This window comes from Anabrus simplex, chromosome 3 (genome assembly GCF_040414725.1).
Source record: "Anabrus simplex isolate iqAnaSimp1 chromosome 3, ASM4041472v1, whole genome shotgun sequence".
In the NCBI taxonomy this organism is placed as follows: domain Eukaryota; kingdom Metazoa; phylum Arthropoda; class Insecta; order Orthoptera; family Tettigoniidae; genus Anabrus; species Anabrus simplex.
In genome coordinates this window covers 274084182-274105752 of record NC_090267.1, presented here as the reverse complement: position 1 = coordinate 274105752, position 21571 = coordinate 274084182, and the positions used below count along the sequence as shown (strand labels likewise).

The following is a 21571-nucleotide window of genomic DNA, read 5'->3' as shown; positions in this document are numbered from 1 at the left end:
GAATCTCAGCAAGAAGAGAAGCTTCTCAAGCTTCAGAAATGACATTGCAGAGCAAGTTTTGGAACAGGTTGTTATGCCTGATTACCAGACCCGGGGTAGGTCAAGTGCTGCAAGCACACCCCTAAGATTGCAAGTTAAACATTGGGGGGCATTTTCCTGTGAAGATGGAACCCACTGCAAACAAGAAGATCCCATCCAGAAGGTGCGAGGCTTGCTATGACAGCTGCCGAAAAAATTCCGAAAGAAGGAATAGGGGTGAATCCCATTATGAATGCGATAAGTGCAAGGTGACATTACATATTGATAACTGCTTTAAGCTCTACTGCATTGTGTTGACGTGTTGAACTATTGTCTTGCGTAGTTCTGTACATTGTTGAAATAATTTGTTACAAGTGTAGTGGTACTTTTCAATGTAAACTAGCAGTTTCCCGCTGGCTCCGCCCGCAGTGTACAAGGTATGGTGTTGTTCGTTACTATCCGCACGGATGTTTTTGCAAAGTCTCAAGTTAATGAAATAAAGCACATGATCTGTTGTGGTAATAAAATGTAATATTATGTCAACGAAACACTTGAAAATACATCACACAAAGAAATTGAATTAAACGTTCCTTGGAACACTGCGCGCCGAACTGTTAAAAAGTCCTTCAAAGATCTTCGTCATGGAGACAAATGTACTCAAAACTTTTCTTAGAATATACCAATTTAAGTAGTTATTACTTCAAAAGAAATCGCTTGATCCACTGAGTGTTTTTAGACTAAAACGAACTGTGTTCCTCAATTAGAACGAAAGATATGATTGCTTCAATGAGAAAAAATGTTGAAGAAATGAGACGTCAAATTGAATGTGCACTCATAACTTTCCTCAGAATCAACCAATTTGAATAGTTAAGAGCTGAAATGAAAGAGCTTGATCCACTGAATGTTCTTAGGGCCAAAATGAACTCCGTACCTAAATTAGAGTCAAAGATATGATTGCTTCAAAGAGACAAAAAAAAAAATGAAAAATCAAGTAATTTGAGGAAGGCAGAAGTTAAGTGATTTATAGTACCTGATGACAAATCTGTGCATGAATACCTTTCAGTTGAAAAAAAATGGAAATCGACCGGATAGAATGGCCGAACTGACTGACTTTAGTTTTCATAAATTTTTTTAATATATAGAAGATTAAATTGCAATGCATGGGCAGTTGGTTATCTGAAAAATTGCATCTGAATGGGTTAAAATACCTCTAAAATCTTAGTCAGTTATATTCCTCAATTAATAAATTAGTAAATTAAAAATGGTGAATAGAATACAGCAAAAATGTATTCAAGAAAATTTTTAACATCAAGATCTAGATATCCCGCCATGACAGAGCATGCAGATTCCAGAGAAACCTTCAAGTAATACACATGGTAACACTTGCATAAAATTAAATTCCAGTGATATCAAATCATTTTCTCTCTCTCTCTCTCTCTCTCTCTCTCTCTCTCTCTCTCTCTCTCTCTCTCTCTCTCAACCGTGTTGAAACACCGGATCCCGTGGGATCTCCGAAGTTAAGCAACATTGGGCGTGGTCAAGATTTGGATGGGTTGCCACCCGCTGTTGGTGGGGGGGTAATGGAATGGAGGAACGGAAAGGAACTGACCACCCTACCGTACGCAAACTCCGGCTCAGGCACACCTCTGCGGAGGTTCGGACCTGCCTTCGGGCAGAATACACCCTTACCCTTACTCATTTCTGGTAGCCAGCATTTCACTCCAGTGTGCTAATTTAGGCTCATCAGTTGGTAAATAGCACACCTACCAACACAGAGGGCTAGTGCATACCGTGGAGGCCACTGCGTGAGCTTCTTGGAGCCACCGGCAGTGCCAGTGCACTATGAGAGAGACTTTGTCTCATTAAAAAAAATTATGCCTGCTGGGCCATCAGATGATACAGATGTTGATTCCCGTAGGGAACCTGAAATATTTGTCCATTATAAATTATAATATTGGTATTATAAATTTACTCATTTAGGACAAATATTTCAGGTTCCCTATGGGAATCAACATCTGTATCATCTGATCTTTCAAAACAGAATAACTTAAGTAAATTCGAAATAGAAGAATTCATCATTCTACTGAAATTTATTCTAAACAATAACTTTTTCACATTTAACGACAAAATCTACCATCAAAAGGGCCTCGCAATGGGCGACCCAATTTAGGGTATTCCTGCAAATATTTTCGTGGACAACTTAGAAACTAATAAGATAATTAACAGAATCAATGGTCTTCAGTTGTGGCTGAGATCTGTAGGCGATACATTCGTTATCATCGACAAACATCTAAATGTAATAGACAAGAAAAATGTTCCACCGATCAATACTATTTATTGTGAGTGAATTATTGCACTAGTACCGGTTTCGGCCTTTCTTGGCCATCATCAGCTAGCACACAATATTTACAGTCATTAGACAAAATTACAAAGATGTTACGTTAGAGCATCCGGATGTCTAATGAAAAATGGAAGTAAAATATATTGCAATATGTTGCGTTAAAATATCTCTGATTAAAAGTGGTGATGGTTATAATAAACTAAAACCTATTGAGTGAGCATGGACATGAGTACATAAACACATTAAAATATATAGGCCACATCATAAGACACTAAAAATATAGCACATTAAACACATTAAAACATGGTATATTTTAAAAATGTCTATTATATACCATGTTTTAATGTGTTTAATGTGCTATATTTTTAGTGTCTTATGATGTGGCCTATATATTTTAATGTGTTTATGTACTCATGTCCATGCTCACTCAATAGGTTTTAGTTTATTATAATCATCACCACTTTTAATCAGAGATATTTTAACGCAACATATTGCAATATATTTTACTTCCATTTTTCATTAGACATCCGGATGCTCTAACATAACTTCTTTGTAATTTTGTCTAATGACTGTAAATATTGTGTGCTAGCTGATGATGGCCAAGAAAGGCCGAAACCGGTACTAGTGCAATAATTCACTCACAATAAATAGTATTGATCGGTGGAACATTTTTTTGTCTATTACATTGAATCCAATCAATACGGAATATGAAACTTATAAATAATAAAACATCAAAATAACAGTGATAATATATTAAAGTACCTGGATGACCTTGACAATAATATCAAATTCACTAAAGAAGACAAATCCAATAATTCCTTAAATTTCTTGGATTTAAATTTAACAAGGGCTAAGGATAAATTTATATTCCAAATTTATAGGAAACCTTCGTCCACTCCATTGACTATAAAGAATGATTCATTGCATCCACATTCTTGTAAGTGGGCGACTTTTTACAGTTTAGTTCACAGGGCTCTAAAAACCCCACTTTCTAGTGCCAACAGAAAAAAAGAATTTGGTTATATTAAAGATTTTTGCTGAACTCAATGGCTATAAACCAGATATGGTCAATAAAATTATAGGTAAAATCAAACTAAGAACCGCTTCAAAATTAACCTCCGAAAAAACAAGTTTTGCTGCTTTTACCTTTACTAACCCGACTATACATCGTATAACCAATCCGCTAAAGAAATATGACATCAAAATCACGTATAAAACTCGAAACACGAATCATAATATATTTTTAAACTCCAATACCGTAAATTCATTACACAATAAATTTTCAAATTTAGGAATTTATAGACTCAAATGCGCCCTATGTACTTTTACATACATAGGGCAAACTGGATGCAGTTTCAAAACTAGATATTTGGAACATTACAGTGCTTCAAACCATAGAAAATATTCTGCTATGAGCAATCATATGAAGGATACCGGCCATAACTTCACCACGATTGAACAAGATCTTCATATTATAAAATGCGTCAACAAGAGTAAACTGATGACCAAGTTCGAAAATGCCTACAGTTTTCTAGATCAGCATTATAACATTAATAGTAATCTAAACAATGTTCTTGACACAAATAGCCCATTAATTGAACAAATTCCTAAATTACTCACATAAATACATTTAATTTCATGAAAATATTTCATTTAAAACACGTCAGCAACTTCCCTACCGCAATAGTAGCCACTCCCAAGTCACTGATTCATGCCACACCCCCTCCGCTTACTCCCAATGTCCTCAATGCTCTGCCTACCTCCCCTCTCCTGACTCATTCTCCGCCTTCACAGACACACTCCTACAATACACGTAGTAGCAGAATAACAACTGCCAGATCGTCTCAAACAACCAACAAGGCTAGTCACCTCTCTGTCAACACTAGGGGTAAGCGTTGTTAAACCTCCACTCATTAATAGAATGTTCTCTGTATTCCAAAACTTACATTTATTTTTCCTACACATTTCAGTTTTCAACACGCACCACATTGCGAATTCTCCTACATCTAGGGCTTTATTGAACACCCTGTTTGTGAATCTACGCTAGACAGCTCACGACTACACTCTATTACAATGATTATTCCATGAAAGAGACACAACACTTCTATACTAATGCTTCAAGCGCCTTTTGACCTTATTACGCAACTACTTGGAGTCAACAGCTCTACTGCACCTGATTCTCATTCAACAATGTTTGAAGATTTATTTTTTGATACTTTAATTTATCCACGCTTCATTAATATCAACTAATTTGTACAATCCAATTGTATGTTAGATCATTATGACTATGTCTCGTTCTACAAATAACCAACTTGTACTTTTTTAGACAAACACTAGCATTCATTCCATGTACATATAATACTATGACAACTTTATTATTGAATTTTAATTACATTTAAGCATCGCTTTCTCCACAGACTAGATTTTTATGACTCTTTTATCTTGTATTAAAGCATGTATTATACTTTAATAAGGAACCCAGTTCAGGACCCTGACTTAGTTTTAGATTAAGTGGCTGAAGATGCTTTCAAAGCTCAAGCGAAACATGTCCCATTTTAACATCTATGTAATAATTGTATCTTAAACTTTAAGATTGTAAACTATTGGAATGGTGGTTTTTAATAAAATTGTTTGAAACTTTTTACATTAAGTGGTATGTTCCAAGCTGTCAGTGGAGAGATGGCGTGGAATGGCATCAGTAGATGAATAAGTTTGAGTGGTGTCTTTAAAAGTAGGAAAGATCACAATATGAAGATAAATTTGGAATTCAAGAGGAACAAATTGGGGCAAATATTTGTTTATAGGAAGGGGAGTTAGGGATTGGAATAACTTACCAAGGGAGATGTTCAATAAATTTCCAATTTCTTTGCAATCATTTAAGAAAAGGCTAGAAAAACAACAGATAGGGAATCTGCCACCTGGGTGACTGCCCTACATGCAGATCAGAATTGATTGATTGATTGATTGATTGATTGATTGATTGATTGATTGATTGATTGATTGATTGATTGATTGATTGATTGATTGAATCTGATCTTAATGGTGTATGATTTTGCTTATTTTGTTACCTACATAAATTTTGTGGACAACAGAGTAGTTAGTCATTTGCAAGATAACACTTGCATTAGTTTTAGCATCCATCCATTAAACTACTCTGTATCATAGGCAGTGAAAGCCAGAGATGATTTTAGTACTTTCTGGAAAATGTGTTTCTATGAAATATGTCAGTGCTAAAACAATTACTTACTGCAGCTGTCCTTTCCCCTCTTATTCAGAAGTTTGTCTTCTGTTGTGCCTAATAATGTAGCCATGTTGAAACACTGGATCCCTAGACGGTTTGAAATTGAAATGGGTCTGAGACTCGAAGTGTACCATCATCTTTTGTTAATAGTTTTGTTGCATGATAGCACGAGGGTAACAGAAACAGAATATAGAGGTTCAAGAATGAACACAATGTTATTTGCTGATGATTATAATGTGGAGATAGGATGAGAGGTAAGTGCAAGATTGGCTTGGTGCTGAATGGGGAAATATTGAAAAATAGATATTGAGAAGCAATGTGAAGAAAAAGGAAAGTAATAATGAGTTAGGACTGTTTTCTGTCACCTACAGTAGACCCTATTATAGGACGAAGATATACCAGCAAAGGCTAGATAAATAATGTAAATGGCACATTATATACCCCGCTTAATTTCTCCAAACCGTTCATATCCAATCTTGTATGAGTGGCCTGTCCGTCCACCCTTTTCCTTTGATACAAACATGGGTCCCTCGTGGAAATTTTACTTTCGTGATTGTTTTCCATTTCAGAACAATGTAAGGTGCAAGCTTTCTACCATCAGCTGTTACAGCAAGCATCGTTACATCATTGTTTCTTCCTTTCACGAGAGCATAAGATAACACTCTATGTCCCTTTCTTATCGATTATTATTTTACTTTGTGGCATATCAAAGCTAATCGGTATCTGATCTGAGTTTCCTGTTTGGAAAGCAGATTTTTTTTTTCACAACATTACATGGGAAATGGCATACCTATAGTTACATAACAAAATCACATATTTCACTAGATCCTCCTCTATTTGGAGTGGAAACATTAAAAATTTGTTTTCAAATCCTGCTATTTCAGCTTTGTATGCAAGTGGCCGGAAGTCTTTCGCTCACTGCTGCTTTGAAATGAAATATCGACGTTTATTAATACGAGAAATGTGTGCGAATTTGCGATTTTTATTGAAAACTGTATATCGCGACGCATATATCGATTGTATATCTCTCATCCTCGCGTACTATGTTCATGTTCGTTCACATCAGTCTAGTCGATTCTTGAGACTAGTCGCTAGGTTTGGAGTCATTTTTAATAATTTAGTGACAGAATTTCAAGAATAGCGACTAGTGTCTTTTCTAGAGATTTTAGCAGCCATTCGGAGACAATTCTGGCCAATTTTAATTTATTACTTGATAAAAATAATATAGCCAACGGCTGTAGCCATGTTGAAACACCGGATCTCGTGAGATCTCCGAAGTTAAGCAACATTGGGCGTGGTCAAGATTTGGATGGGTTGCCATGCGCTGTTGGTAGGGGGTAAGGGAATGTAGGAGCAGAAAGGAACTGGCCACCATACCGTACATAAACTCCGGCTCAGGCACACCTCTGCGGAGGTTCGGACCTGCCTTTGGGCAGAATACACGCTTACCTTACTAAAATAACATAATGTTTCGCATAATCGCACGAGCGCATGATGCAATGTTCTATGCATTTGCTAAGTAATGGCATCTTAGTGCATGACTGATTCACACGTGTGGAGCACGAGTTCATACTATTTTTGAAAGACTTATCAGAGGCCGATCACCTCGCTCACATACTTCATGTGAGGGAATAGAGATATGTAATTTTTAACCTTGTAGCTTCGTATAGCAACATCCGTGTTTTGAGACAATAATTGTTATAATATACCAATTGTATCTCCTGATTCGTCCCAATTTTTCCTGACTTTTCATATCCAAATCTCGTGATTTTTGGTTTTGTAAAGTTGGCAGGTATGAGAAAGATATTTGCATTTTATTATTTTTTTTATTTTTCAGGTTCATTCTTCATGCCAAGAAGACTGGATTTGTAGTAGAGCATGACTTCATTATGGCAACTTACTTGGCTGACAGAGTGATTGTGTTTGAAGGCTCACCTTCCATAGACACAACTGCTCACACTCCCCAAAACCTTTTGGCTGGAATGAATCGTTTCTTGGAACTTCTAGGCATCACATTTAGGCGAGATCCCAACAACTACCGACCTCGGATCAACAAAAGTAACTCAGTAAAGGTAATGGAACTTCTCTGTAAATCAGTCTATCTAAAGATTGTGCACAGATAAGGAAATAGAATGCCAGAAATAAATAGATAATAATAATAATAATAATAATAATAATAATAATAATAATAATAATAATAATAATAATAATAATAATAAACTACAGTAAATAAGGGATTTCAGTATTTGCACAGAAGATGGTATCCATAATGGACTAGTCATTCACTGGCAGATTGTCTCCCAAATGCGAGAATCTAGAAAGTAGGTGATACCTTATAAATGGCATTGTTTGGCTATATATTAGAGTTGATAAATAATTTTCTTCTTTAAACAGTTCTGTTTTCACTTTGGACTTCACCTGCATCATAATAATAGACAAAGCAAAATATACTTTTAGTTTATATTTATAATTATCATAGCATTTTCTATATTTATAAGAAGTGGTGTTAAAGTTCTGTTTTGTATAGGCCTACAGTACAACCTTCAGATGTTTTTGCCAGAGACAAGGAATGAAAACGTTTTAAATGAGAAAAACGTACTGTGTACACAATTAAAACTTACCCAATAGGGATATAGAACCACTTGATATTTCTTTTCTTAATATTGATGCATTTTAAGTTGTATATGTACAGTGAAAGTTATACCATATTTTCTCACATAGTTAAATTATATTTTTTTAACGAAAAATATGAGAAAAATGTTCAGGTGCATTCATTATCCATGGAATTCAGATATACAAAAAAATTACAATTTATTTACATTTAAAAGATACATCCTACACAGTATATATTATACACAAAATTTGTTCAGCTCATTTGCGGTTATCATCATTTGGCATAAAATTACAGTATAAGTTTTCTTGTAAAAAGTCAAATAGTGTAGGCCCATCAGGTAAACAGAACACGTAGGTTTGAACTACAGACACTGGAAACAATTCTTCACGTTACAAATTGATAATACGACCTGTAGCAAAATAAATATGAATTAACGAGAGTGCCTACCACATAAGTAATAATGACATGCTGACAAAAAGGAAAGGAAAAAAATTGTCTTTCCTTTATAGCCTGACTGTCTCTGATGTCGTTACCAGCACTGCAGGAAGAATTGCTGGTGTTATCACTGTTCACACCTCTCCATATGAAGTCGTCTTCAGTCCTGTCTAACATTTTTGATATTCCTGTTTCGTTGAAGCTCTTTTCAATCACCTTCATAGAAATCATGTCCCAAGTGTCCTATATCCACTCACAACTGAGTTCTACCGTTGGTTTCCGAATATTGCCTGTTGGAGGAAGTTCATGAACACTTCCCACTGTCCAACACTAACAGGAGTTTCCGCAAATTGTCCTTGAATGCTTTATTTATCGAAACGTCCTAGGGTTGAAGTTCTGATGTCAGTCCACCCTCAATCACTGTGAAATCTGTTTTCATGGTTTCCAATAATTTCTTAGCATATTCCATCGAGTGGCCACGAAAATTGTCCAACAGAAGTGGGGCTGGGCATCAAAGCAGAGACCCCGCTTAATTTCTCCAAAGCGTTCATATCCAATCTTGTATGAGTGGCATGTCCGTCCACCCTTTTCCTTTGATACAAACATGGATCCCTCATGGAAATTTTACTTTCGTCATTGTTTTCCATTTCAGAACAATGTAAGGTGCAAGCTTTCTACCATCAGCTGTTACAGCAAGCATCGTTACATCATTGTTTCTTCCTTTCATGAGAGCATAAGATAACACTCTATGTCCCTTTCTTATCGATTATTATTTGACTTTTTGGCATATCAAAGCTAATCGGTATCTGATCTGAGTTTCCTGTTTGGAAAGCAGATTTTTTTTTTTCACAACATTACATGGAAAATGGCATACCTATAGTTACATAACAAAATCACATATTTCACTAGATCCTCCTCTATTTGGAGTGGAAACTTGCCACATTTTGGGCCATAAAATGCTTTGTGAGACTTGTTGGTTGCTTGAAGTGCAGTTTTCTGTTTTCACCAGTAGTGCACATTGCACTCGGGCACTGAATATTAGTGGCCCGCTGCCCTATTCCTGTGTGTTTCAGCGTAACTAATCACCGCAGGTTTATATGATGCAGTAATACTCAAAAACTTGCTCATTATGGATTAATGAACAATTTCAAGATCACAAAATACATGTGTACCCGAAACACTCATAAAATATCTCTGTCTGACTGGAATAGAGCATCACTGGTCAGGTCTGCGCTGATTCACTCACTGAACTAAAGTAATGCAATGGCCAATGGTATTTCCTAATGGGTGAAAATGGGAAGTTGCATGGATTTTGTAATGTCACTATCAGGAAGGTATTACAGTGGACAACAATTTGACGCACGAAGTACAAATAATGCATTGTTGTCAAATTATCATCGTCAGAATTATGAGGTTTTGTGCTCTAAGGTTAACTTCCTATTTCACATAGTCACCTTGGACATGTAAACAAATCCCATACCTGGAGAGCAGTTTTCATATTTCTATATCATAGGAAGTTGCCATTGCCACCTATTGCGTTAACCAGTCTGTGACAGCATTCCTTACGTTGTCATCTTTGTCGAATTGTTTTCCAGCAAGGTGCTCCATCATCTTTGGAAACTGGTGAAAATCTGACAGTGCTACTGTAGAATAGGAGTGGACTTTACGGAGATTTTTTGGCAAGTTTGAATGATGCCACTCAATTGACTGCAATTTCCTTTTGGGGTTTTATGCAAAAACCATAATTAACCCTGTTGCCAATGTGATTGATGTACTCATTGCCATAATGCTGGACCAATTTGTTCAGTTTTGTGCCCATGGTACCCACCTTGAGCAGAGTTTTTGTCAGTTTCGAACACAGCTGTACAAGACACTTAGACATTGTGCACCCACCTTGCTGATCATAAAGCACAATTCTCTCAAATGATGCAATCAGTCTTTTGTTTCAGGTGGTGGTGGTGGTGATTATTGTTTTAAGAGGAAGTACAACTAGGCAACTATTCTCTGTTAACACTAATCAGAAGGAAAATGGGAAAGGTGTGACACTACAAAAATTGAAGTTATCAACAAAGGAAAGGGAAGGGCAATGATGGGCATAAAAGTAAAAGAATCTCTAGGCCTCTGAAACCTAATACCATTGGAGTTGGAAAAGAACAAGAGTTGACCAAGGGAGGTCTGATAGGAACGTTGACGGTGAGGAGCCTAACTCAAGCAAGTGGAGGCAATGCCAAGCTCAGCTAAGGGAACCATGGTTGCCAATCCACACTCCCAATTTCCCCTGTAAGTCGTCTCATACGACAGGCACGGGATACCGTGGATGTTATTCCTACTGCCCCCACCCACGAGGGGAACTACCCGAGGCAGACAGGCTGGCTAGACAGTCAGAGAAATTAAATTTCTGTAGGTTAGGATAGAAAAGGTAGAAAAAGGAGGACACCTTGTTAGTCTGGCTCTTCTCCAAGTAAAATCCTGTATGAATAACCCTGAGCTGGTGCAGCCCTCAGGATCAGCGAGCACACAAGCTGCCCACACCAATGTCAATGTCATGGCATCCCTTAGAGGGGGTCTTTAGTATCAGTTCATCCGGGATGAGAGAGGGGTGACCTGATCTCTTTACATACACACATTATCATTATAGACATGTCTTTCAGCGTTCAGTCGGCAAGCCTCTGTGAATTTACTAAACATCACCACAATCCTCTATTTGCAACTAGTGTTGTGGCCTCATTTAACTTCTATACCTCTTATATTTAAATCATTAGAAACTGAGTCTAACCATTGTCGTCTTGGTCTCCCTCTACTCCTCTTACCTTCCGAGTCCACTATTCTCCTAAATAACCTATCCTCCTCCATTCGTCTCACATGACCCCACCACCGAAGCCGGTTTATGCGTACAGCTTCGTCCATCAAGTTCATTCCTAACGTAGCCTCTTCGTTCCCAGTACCCTCCTGTCATTGTTCCCACCTGTTTGTACCAGCAATCATTGTCGCTACTTTCATGTCTGTTACTTCTAACTTATGAATAAGATATCCTGAGTCCACCCAGCTTTCGCTCCCGTAAAGCAAAGTTGGTCTGAAAACAGACCGATGCAAGGATAGTTTTGTCCGGGAGCTGACTTCCTTCTTACAGAACACTGTTGATCGCAACTGCGAGCTCAATGCATTAGCTTTACTACACCTTGATTCAATCTCACTTACTATTTTACCATCCTGGGAGAACACATAACCTAGAGGCTAATTTTCATACCATACTCATTGCACCTATTTTCAAGTTCCAAGATATTAGACTGCAGGCTTTCGGCACTATCTGCCATTAAGACCAAGTCGTCTGCGTAGGCCAGACTGCTTACTACATTTCCACATTACTGAATCCCTCCCTGCCACTTTATACCTTTAAGCAGATGATCCATGTAAACTACAAACAGCAAAGGTGAAAGATTACAGCCTTGTCTAACCCCTGTAAGTACCCTGAACCAAGAACTCATTCTGCCATCAATTCTCACTGCAGCCCAATTGTCAACATAAATGCCTTTGATTGATTTTAATAATCTACCCTTTATTCCATAGTCTCCCAGTGTGGCGAACATCTTTTCCCTGGGTACCCTGTCATATGCTTTCTCTAGATCTACAAAATGTAAACATAACTGTCTACTCCTCTCGTAACATTTCTCAATTACCTGGCGCATACTGAAAATCTGATCCTGACAGCCCCTCTGTGGTCTGAAACCACACTGGTTTTCATCCAACTTTCTCTAAACCACTGATCGCACCCTCTCTTCCAAGATACCAGTGAATACTTTGCCTGGTATACTAATCAGTAAGATACCTCAATAGTTGTTGCAATCCTTCCTGTTCCCTTGCTTATAGATAGGTGCAATTACTGCTTTTGTCCAATCTGAAGGTACCTTACCAACTCTCCATGCTAATTTTACTACTCTATGAAGCCATTTCATTTCATCCCTGCCTTCCCACTATACTTTACCATTTCAGGTCTAATTTCATCTATTCCTGCTGCTTTATGACAATGGAGTTTATTTACCATCCTTTCCACTTCCTCAAGCGTAATTTTATGAACATCATTTTCTTCCTCACCATGAGCTTGGTTGCGACACCATTATGAAGATTTCCTTTTACGTTCAGAAGATTTTCAAAACATTCCCTCCACCTGTCCAGTGATTCCCTGTGATCTATTATGAGTTCACCTGAATTACCCAAAACACTGTTAATTTCCTTTTTCCCTCCCTCCCTAAGATTCCTTATTACTGTCCAGAAAGGTTTCCCTGCTGCTTGACCTAGCCTTTCCAGGTTATTACCAAAATCGTCCCACGACTTCTTTTTGGTTCAACAACTATTTGTTTCGCTCTGTTTCTTTCATCTACGTACAAATCCCTGTCTGCATCGGCCCTTGTTTGGAGCCATTTCTGATAAGCCTACTTTTTACATTTATTCATCATTCCACCAAAATTTTCGCTTTTTCCCATCTTTACACACAGTCATTCCTAGGCATTCCCTTGTTGTTTCTACTACAGCATCACTGTATGCCACCCATTCTCTTTCTATATCCTGAACCTGCTTACTGTCCACTGTTCGAAACTTCTCACTAATCATATCCATGTATTTCTGTCTAATTGCCTTGTCCTGGAGATTTTCTACCCTTATTCGTTCGCAGACAGATTTCACTTTCTCTATCCCTAGGCCTAGAGATACTTAGTTCACTACAGATCAGATAGTGGTCTTTATCATCAAAAATTCCCCCCCCCCCCAAAAAAACAACGGACATTCCTAACAGATTTCCTGATTTCGGTTAAGATATAGTCTATTCTGGATCTCGTACCCCTAGCCTCCCATGTGTAGCGGTGAATAGCCTTATGCTTGAAGAATGTATTCATAACTGCTAAACCCATACTAGCACAGAAGTCCAGCAATCGCTTCCCATTCCTATTAGCTTCCATATCTTCCCCACATTTACCGATCACCCTTTCGTATCCTCCAGTTCTATTTCCAACTCTCGCATTGAAATTGCCCATTAGCACTATCCTATCCTTGCTGTTGACCCTGACTACGATGTCACTCAATGCTTCATAAAACTTGTCGACTTCATTCTCATCTGCTCTACACATGGTGAATACACTGAGACAATTCTCGTCCTAATTCCTCCAACTGCCAAAATCTACCCACATCATTCGCTCATTTACGTGCCTAACAGAAACTATGTTGCGTGCAATAGTATTCCTGATAAACAGTCCTACCCCATACTCTGCTCTTCCCGTTTTAACATCCGGCAAGTACACTTTGTAATCTCCTGTCTCTTCCTCGTTATCTCCCCTTACCCAAATATCACTTGCTCCTAGTACATGCAGTGCACTGATCTCTTTACGCCACGAAAATTTGTTCTCCCATTTCTTAACTGTATGCACCCTTTCTTAGGATAGACCTCGTTCATAACACCTCCACAACTGAAACTAGTCTCTACAAGAATGTCAATAGAAATCACATTTTCAACATTCAAAAAGCTAATACAGTAACTGATCGAACTTCACAGTTGGCAGGATTATCAATATTCATGTATGTTTGTAAAGATCACTACACTCGGCACTTGAATACGTTACGTGTCAACAACTGCACCAGACAAATGTCTAAATCACACTCAACACAGTTCACGTGATACTGGCTGCAACATCCCATCTGTGCAGTTTGTATGTGAAAACTTTCTTTATTTTCTGAATCTTGGTCTTCATTTGATCAGTGTCGCACAAAATAATAGGCCTTTCTATTGCTTTCCCATTTGTGTTCAATTTCATATCATCCTTATTTCAGTACTCTTCAGAAGTCTATTTTTTATTATTGTTTATGATGATGGGGACCAGCAATCCCTGTTTGATGAAGGTGGCCTCTAGTTCAGCACTGGTTGGCTTGGTCATAATACAAGTCTACATGCCAACCTCAGTCTACCGAGCGAGTTGGCCACATGGTTAGGGTCGCGCAGCTGTGAACTTGTGTTCCGGTTTCCCATTTTCACACCAGGCAAATGCTAGGGGCTGTACCTTAATTAAGGCCACAGCCGCTATCTTTCCTTTCCCTCCCTTTCCCATCCTTCCTACTCTGGAAACGTTCAATTTGTTTATACGACATTAAACAATTAGCAACAAGCCAACCTCAGTCAGTGAAGATGACTAAGTAGATGAACTCATTAAGTCTACAGAAGTGAGTGATAATGTAGTTATAATGGATGACTTTGGTGCAGTAGTAGTAATAGAAAGCAGCGTAGGGAACATAGTTGAGAAAGTTTGATTTTAGCAGAAGGAATGAACAAGGTCGGCAATTGGTTGAATTTTGCAGTGAAAAGAAGTTTGTGATTGCTAACGCTTTGAGGCACACTCAAGAAGGGGGTATATTGGAAAAAACTCTGGCTACAGAAGACGCTATCACATTGGCTACATAGCTGTAAAACACGGATACAGAAATCAACTAAGAAAGGCCCTTGCATATGTAGGTGCAGACATCGGCTATGACCGTTTACTAGTTTCAGCAATAATTAGTATCAGATTTAAGAAATTGTGATGTTTCAAGAAGACCAAGAAGTGAAACACTGGTATTGCACAACCCATTAGACAGGGAAAAATACCAAATATAAATTAACATAAAGCTAAGGGAAAACCTCATAATCAGCCTCCACTGCACACTATTAGCCTGTTTTATTGATTATGAGAAAGTATTTGACTCAGTAGTCTGGGACAAACCAAGCTCGATAGCTGCAGTCACTGAAGTGCAGCCAGTATCCAGTATTCGGGAGATAATGGGTTCGAACCCCACTGTCGTTTCCTTCCTAGCCCTTTCCTGTCCCATCATCGCCATAAGATCTATCTGTGTCGGTGCGATGTAAAGCAACTTGCAAAAAAAATAGTCAGGGACAAAATGTTTCCTTTATTGGAGCAGATTGTTTGCCCAAGGAAAGAAATCATGCTAGTAACAGATCTATGTAGGAGACAAGAAAACAAATGTCAGAATTGGCCATACCTATTTATATCCAACGAGAACCTGCAAGTATATTCACCAAGGGTGCTTACTGCCATTAGGTTTCTTCAGTTCTTTTAGCTGACGCAAATCTAAATGAAACCTTGGGAAGAACAAACATGGGTCTAAATGTAGCAGATCGAATTGTGTGCACAATGAAATTTGTAGGCAATCAAGCCATTCTAGCAGGCAGCTCTAGTACCCTCAAAAGGATGATGCTTCGAATATGCAAAATTTTCAGTAAATATGGGATGAAAATTAATATAACAAAGACGAAAGTGATGTCGGTAAGTAAGACAAAGAAAGACATCAACTTTTCCATTCATGGTGAGACACTTGAATAAGTATCTTCATTTAAATACCTAAGAGGAATAATATACAAGTATGAAATACTGTATGGCTTTTAGTGCCGGGAGTGTCCGAGGACAAATGGCTCGCCGGGTGCAGGTCTTTTGATTTGACACCCGCAGGCGACCTGCGCGTTGTGATGAGAATGAAATAATGATGAAGACGACATATACACCCAGCCCCGTTTCAGCGAAATAACCAGTTATGGTTAAAATTTCCCACCCCGCTAGGAATCGAACCCGGGACTCCTGTGACCAAAGGCCAGCATGCTAACCATTTAGCCATGGGGCCGTACTATCCAAGGATAGCTACTGTCAACGAGATATCAAGGTGCGGCTTGGAATGGCAAGAGCAGTGTTTTAGAAATACCAGTCATATTTGTTTGGTCAGTGGAGTTGTACTACGCCGACCCCGTGGTGTAGGGTAGCGCGCCTGCCTCTCGCCCGGAGGCCCCGGGTTCGATTCCCAGCCAGGTCAGGGATTTTTCTCTCGACCTGAGGGCTGGTTTGAGGTCCACTCAGCCTACGTGATTAGAATTGAGAAGCTATCTGACAGTGAGATGGCAGCCCTGATCTCGAAAGCCCAGAATAACGGCCGAGAGGATGTGTCATGCTGACCACACGGCCCCTCGTAATCTGCAGGCCTTCGGGCTGAGCAGTGGTCGCTGGGCAGGCCAAGGCCCTTTCAAGGGCGTTAAGTGCCGTGGGGGAGGGTACTATGAAGATGGGACACTGGACACTAACAAGTCATATTCTGGCTTGTGAAATGTGGTTTTAGAAGTGCTTACTCAAGATTCCATGGACAGAAAGATCTTAGGACCCACTAAAAAGGAAAGCACATGGAAGCTCAGAAATGAAGAAGTGCATAACAAAGTGGGCAAAGTAACGGATGTCATCAGGAAAAGGAGGTTGACTTTCTTCGGTCATGTGTTCCATATGTCTTGACAGCAGACTGACGAAACAGATCTTAAACACAAGTTTGGAATCTCAAAGCTAAATCCAGATGGCACCAAGGAGTGGCTGATGATTTGAGGCTGAGCGGGATAATGGAACAAGATGTCCTAGATAGACGCAACTTTGAACAAAAAATCCAGGATTGGAGGGTACCTGAAGATGAGGTCAAACCAGCGAAATGACTTCCCTAGTCAGACGACAGAAAAAACGCTAACATTAAAAGAATGAAGGGCATGTGGACAAAGATACGTAAACATGGTTGGAAACCTAAATAAACGTGGTCCACTGTGGCCATAACGATGTTAAAAAAGGAAAAGAGAGAGAACTGGAGGGCGGTCATCAGAGGAGCAAGCCAGCCATGTTGCTGATACACTGTGGATGGATGGTTTATGATGACTTACCAACGTTTCCAGCTAAGTATAACACATCAATTTCTTGAATAGATTTGGGAAAATAGTACCACTTGGCAACCACAGTTTCAAACTCTAGTGCTGGCTATTTCCCCAAGTTTGATATTTCCACTGTTCTGGCACACAGGGATGTGGTGTGGTGGAAAGTTAACAGACTAACTAGCCAGCTAGACTCATACCAACGACAGAGTACCGGTATTACACTAACTTGCATTCTATGCATAAATGGAGAGAAGTGAGGACTTCATTAAGTTCCAATTTCCAGTTTTTAAGAATTTGAAACATACGTGTTTATACATTTTGAAATATGTTTTGGTGTGATTTGATAGATTCTGATGATGATCTTTCAAGAACAAAACATGTCATTCTGTTTTAATTAAGTTGTTTCTATTTATTTATTTATTTATTTATTGATTTATTGATTTATTTATTAAAAAATAGTTTCAGCATACTGAAGAACCTAACAGTTATTAACTGAGTTGAAACTGAAAAGAAATGGCTTCAGATATCACCCAAAAAAAAAAAAAAACACTTTCTTGAACTTCGCACACTTTGCAGAAGAGGTTTTTACGTTCGATAGAGAACACATAATAAACGTCATGCTTCATACTGATCAAATATTGATCCATAGGGCATACAGTATACCTATGTCAGACTTTGATCAAAAGAACGATTTGGATGTTATCTATCATGTGTTTAATAGCAAAGAGCAACGGGTTTAACAGACAGCTTGTAGACAAAATTATTAGGAAAGATGAGAGGAAATCATTTTCGACACTAAGGATATTAAAAAGAAAAAAGACAGTAATGCCCTTTTTACCTACAGCCATAATAAGCTCTATGGAATTACAAGTATTTTTTAAAAACATAATGTAAGAGTTTCCTTTAAAACAACAAACAATAATGCTCACCTTTTTTATAATTATCACACTATCAATAATAAATTTCAGAGATCCGGAGTTTACAAGCTGAAGTGCCATCAATGTTCTCCAGGTTATGTGGGACAGACAGGGCGTAATTTTTCTATTAGAACATGATAATGCATCGAAATATGGCAGATTCTCCGCTGTGGGTGCTCATATGGTGGATACTAACCACGAGGTTACGGATATAAAGCAAGATCTTTGAATGCTCCAATTAAGTAACAAAGGTGATCTACTGAATATTTTTGAAAATATTTGTTCAAATATTGATCAACAATGCAACCCGGTGGATAATTTGAATGAAATCTCGGAGGAAGTTAATATACTTATTGAAGAGATAATCAACAAATTCTTTACTACAGGGTGTCAAAGTAAAGGAATACAATATCACACCCCTCCCGCTTCAAAGCCTCTTCCAATCTCCCCTCCAAGTCAGCTCTCTGCGGCCTTCTAGCTCAGCACTCAGTTTCAACACTCAAGGTGATTTACTATAGTCTATCAGCTTTATAATGTTTATACTTGTGTACAAGGTGATTTAGACGGCATGGGACGGACGAGGAGGTGAGTTGCCGAAGAGGCCCATACTTATTGCTTTACACACTTCACCTACCTATTTTCGCTTACGGTTTTGTCTCCCATTTTTCAGGCGCACATTGTCAATAACATCAACATGACCAACTTGTGCAATTCAATTCATCAAAAGTCCGCCAGTCTCCAACTGATTTTATGAAACTACTTTTATGTGGCATCGAACTTGTATAATCTATGCATACAATTTATAACATGTGCAATAATTTTAAATGCTGGGTCAACATCAGCGCAATCAATTTATTTTATAAACCCTAGTGTATTAAATATGTCCAGTCCAACGACACAGTGATACAGTTAAAACGATATATGCAATATTTGGATGTTGTGCTCTATGTTACACCCATGTACAGGTTATTTTAAAGACTTTTCTACATATTAACAAAGGTTCTCTGACAAGACGTCAACACGTCGGGTTGTAATAAGGATGCAAAGACTTTTATCAAATATTTGACCTTTGTCCTTACTATATTTTTTAAATGGGTCTTGTTCTTATTTAACTGCAGATGTTCTGAAAATGGGATGAAACATGTCTCTTTATTATAGCTTAATGTAGTCTTCGACGTTTTACAGTATTGTAAAGGTGGAATATTTGACATAAGGATTTCACAAGTTAATTCGATAGAGAAGCATTCCTCCCCGAACTCTTTAACCTATTCTTAATTTAACACTTTCAATCCACTTTCTTTAGGTATCCTTGTCAGCTCTATCACTGTTAACATTGGAAAGGAACAAACAAGTGTCAAATCAGGTCATTTGTATAGAGAGAGAGGAACAAGGAAAGGAACACATAATAGGACAGTTACAATGACAGGACTGTGTGGGAAGAGGAAGGACAGAAAGAGAAGACAAGGACAAACATAAAAAACACAAAAGGACAACATCTTCACAGCTTCCATCTTAAAATAGATAGGCTATCTCCTCAATCCCAGTTCTTGTACACCCATTTCTTCTCAGCCCCTGAAGAGCTTGTTTTTGCTCCCCAGTTTCATCAGGAGCCGTATTGACAAACCTTCAGTGGTAAGTATAGGATAAGAAGAAAACTGGATAAATAAGGAAAGGGACGAAACATAAAATAAAGATGATTCAGTTGGTAAAAGATCAGGGACCCAGCAAGTTTTGACGTGCGGTATGGACAAGCAGCTGTGAGCTTGTATTTGGAAGATAGTGGGTTCGAACCTCACTGTCGGCAGCCCTGAAGATGGTTTTCCATGCTTTCCCATTTTCACTCCAGACAAATGCTGGGGTTGTACCTTAATTAATGCCATGGCCACTTCCATCCCATTCCTAACCCTTTCCTATCCCATCATGCCATAAGCTATCTGTGTTGGCACGACTTAAAGCAACTTGTAATATATATTTATTAGGAACACAGGACAAACACAACAGAAGAAATGGATCCCGAAGGGATAATATCAGTATTGGAAAGGTCCGACTCGTTGGCTGAATGGTCAGCGTACTGGCCTTCGGTACAGAGGACCCCGGGTTCGATTCCTGGCCGGGTCGGGGATTTTAACCTTCATTGGTTAATTCCAGTGACCTGGGGGCTGGGTGTTTGTACTGTTCCCAACATCCCTGCAACTCACACACCACACACAACACTATCCTCCACTACAATAACACGCAGTTGCCTACACGTGGCAGATGCCGCCCATCTTCATCGGAGGGTCTGCCTTACAAGGGCTGCACTCAGCTAGAAATAGCCACACGAAATTATTATATAGTATTGGAAAGAAATAAACAAGTGTCAAACCAAGTCAATCATACATAAAATAGAGAGAGATAGACTAGAAAAGGAACACATAATAGGACAGCCAGGCTGAGCTAAGGCGCTTTCCTTCTGACCCCAACTTGGCAGGTTCTATCCTGGCTCTGTCCGGTAGTATTTGAAGGTACTCAGATACATCAGCCTTGTGTCGGTACATTTAGTGGCACATAAAATAACTCCTGACGGACTAAATTCCGGTACCTCAGCGTCTCCGAAAACCGTAAAAGTAGTTAGTGGGACATAAAGCAAACAACGTTATTATCATAACAGGACAAACACAGTGGCCAGACTGAGTGGGAAGAGGGAACACCAAAAGAGGAGACGAGGACAAACATAAAACCACAAAAGGACAAGGATATCTCCACATCTTCACAAACTTCCATCTTCAAATAGATAGGCTCTATCCTCAGCAGTCTCAATTCTACATCCAGTTCTTCTCAGCCCCTGACGAGCTCATGTCTGCCTCCCAGCTTCATCCGGAGGGTGGGCATTAACACTTATGTGTTCCTTTTCTTGTTCCTCTCTTTCTCTATATATGACTTGATCTGTCACTGTTAATGTAACTATGAAGCCTTAAAAATTGTTCTGTTGAAATTTTTATGAAAGGTGAGGGGAGAAAGGTAATTTAGGCACTACCTGAAGTTGTTAAGAGTCACGAGTACTAAGACATATAAAAAGAGAAGCAGTTGTGGTATTTCCTTCTCCTAACAAGGGTGGCATTCCAGTGGACATAAATACCCGCACTGCAAGTTTTACTCTAAAGGAAGTTATAATAAAACCAGTGATAACGAGAAGCAGTAAGCAGTTCAGTTCAATAAAAAAAGAATGGCTGCAGACACTGAAGGAAATATTTCTTCTATCTGAGAGATTCAGACAAAATACATTACCACGGGAATGATATACAGACCTGAACGACTA

At 38.6% G+C, this 21571-nt stretch overlaps 1 protein-coding gene across 2 annotated transcripts in view; it reads left to right on the top strand.

The window, feature by feature from the left end:
- The window catches only part of pix (ATP-binding cassette sub-family E member 1 pix), a 148672-nt gene that overhangs the window by 113066 nt on the left and 14035 nt on the right, over positions 1–21571 (top strand). For both annotated transcript variants that reach the window (XM_067143039.2, XM_067143040.2), the window contains exon 10: positions 7438–7672. In XM_067143039.2, the coding sequence (XP_066999140.1) occupies positions 7438–7672 (235 nt within the window). The remainder of the gene's footprint in view (positions 1–7437; positions 7673–21571) is intronic.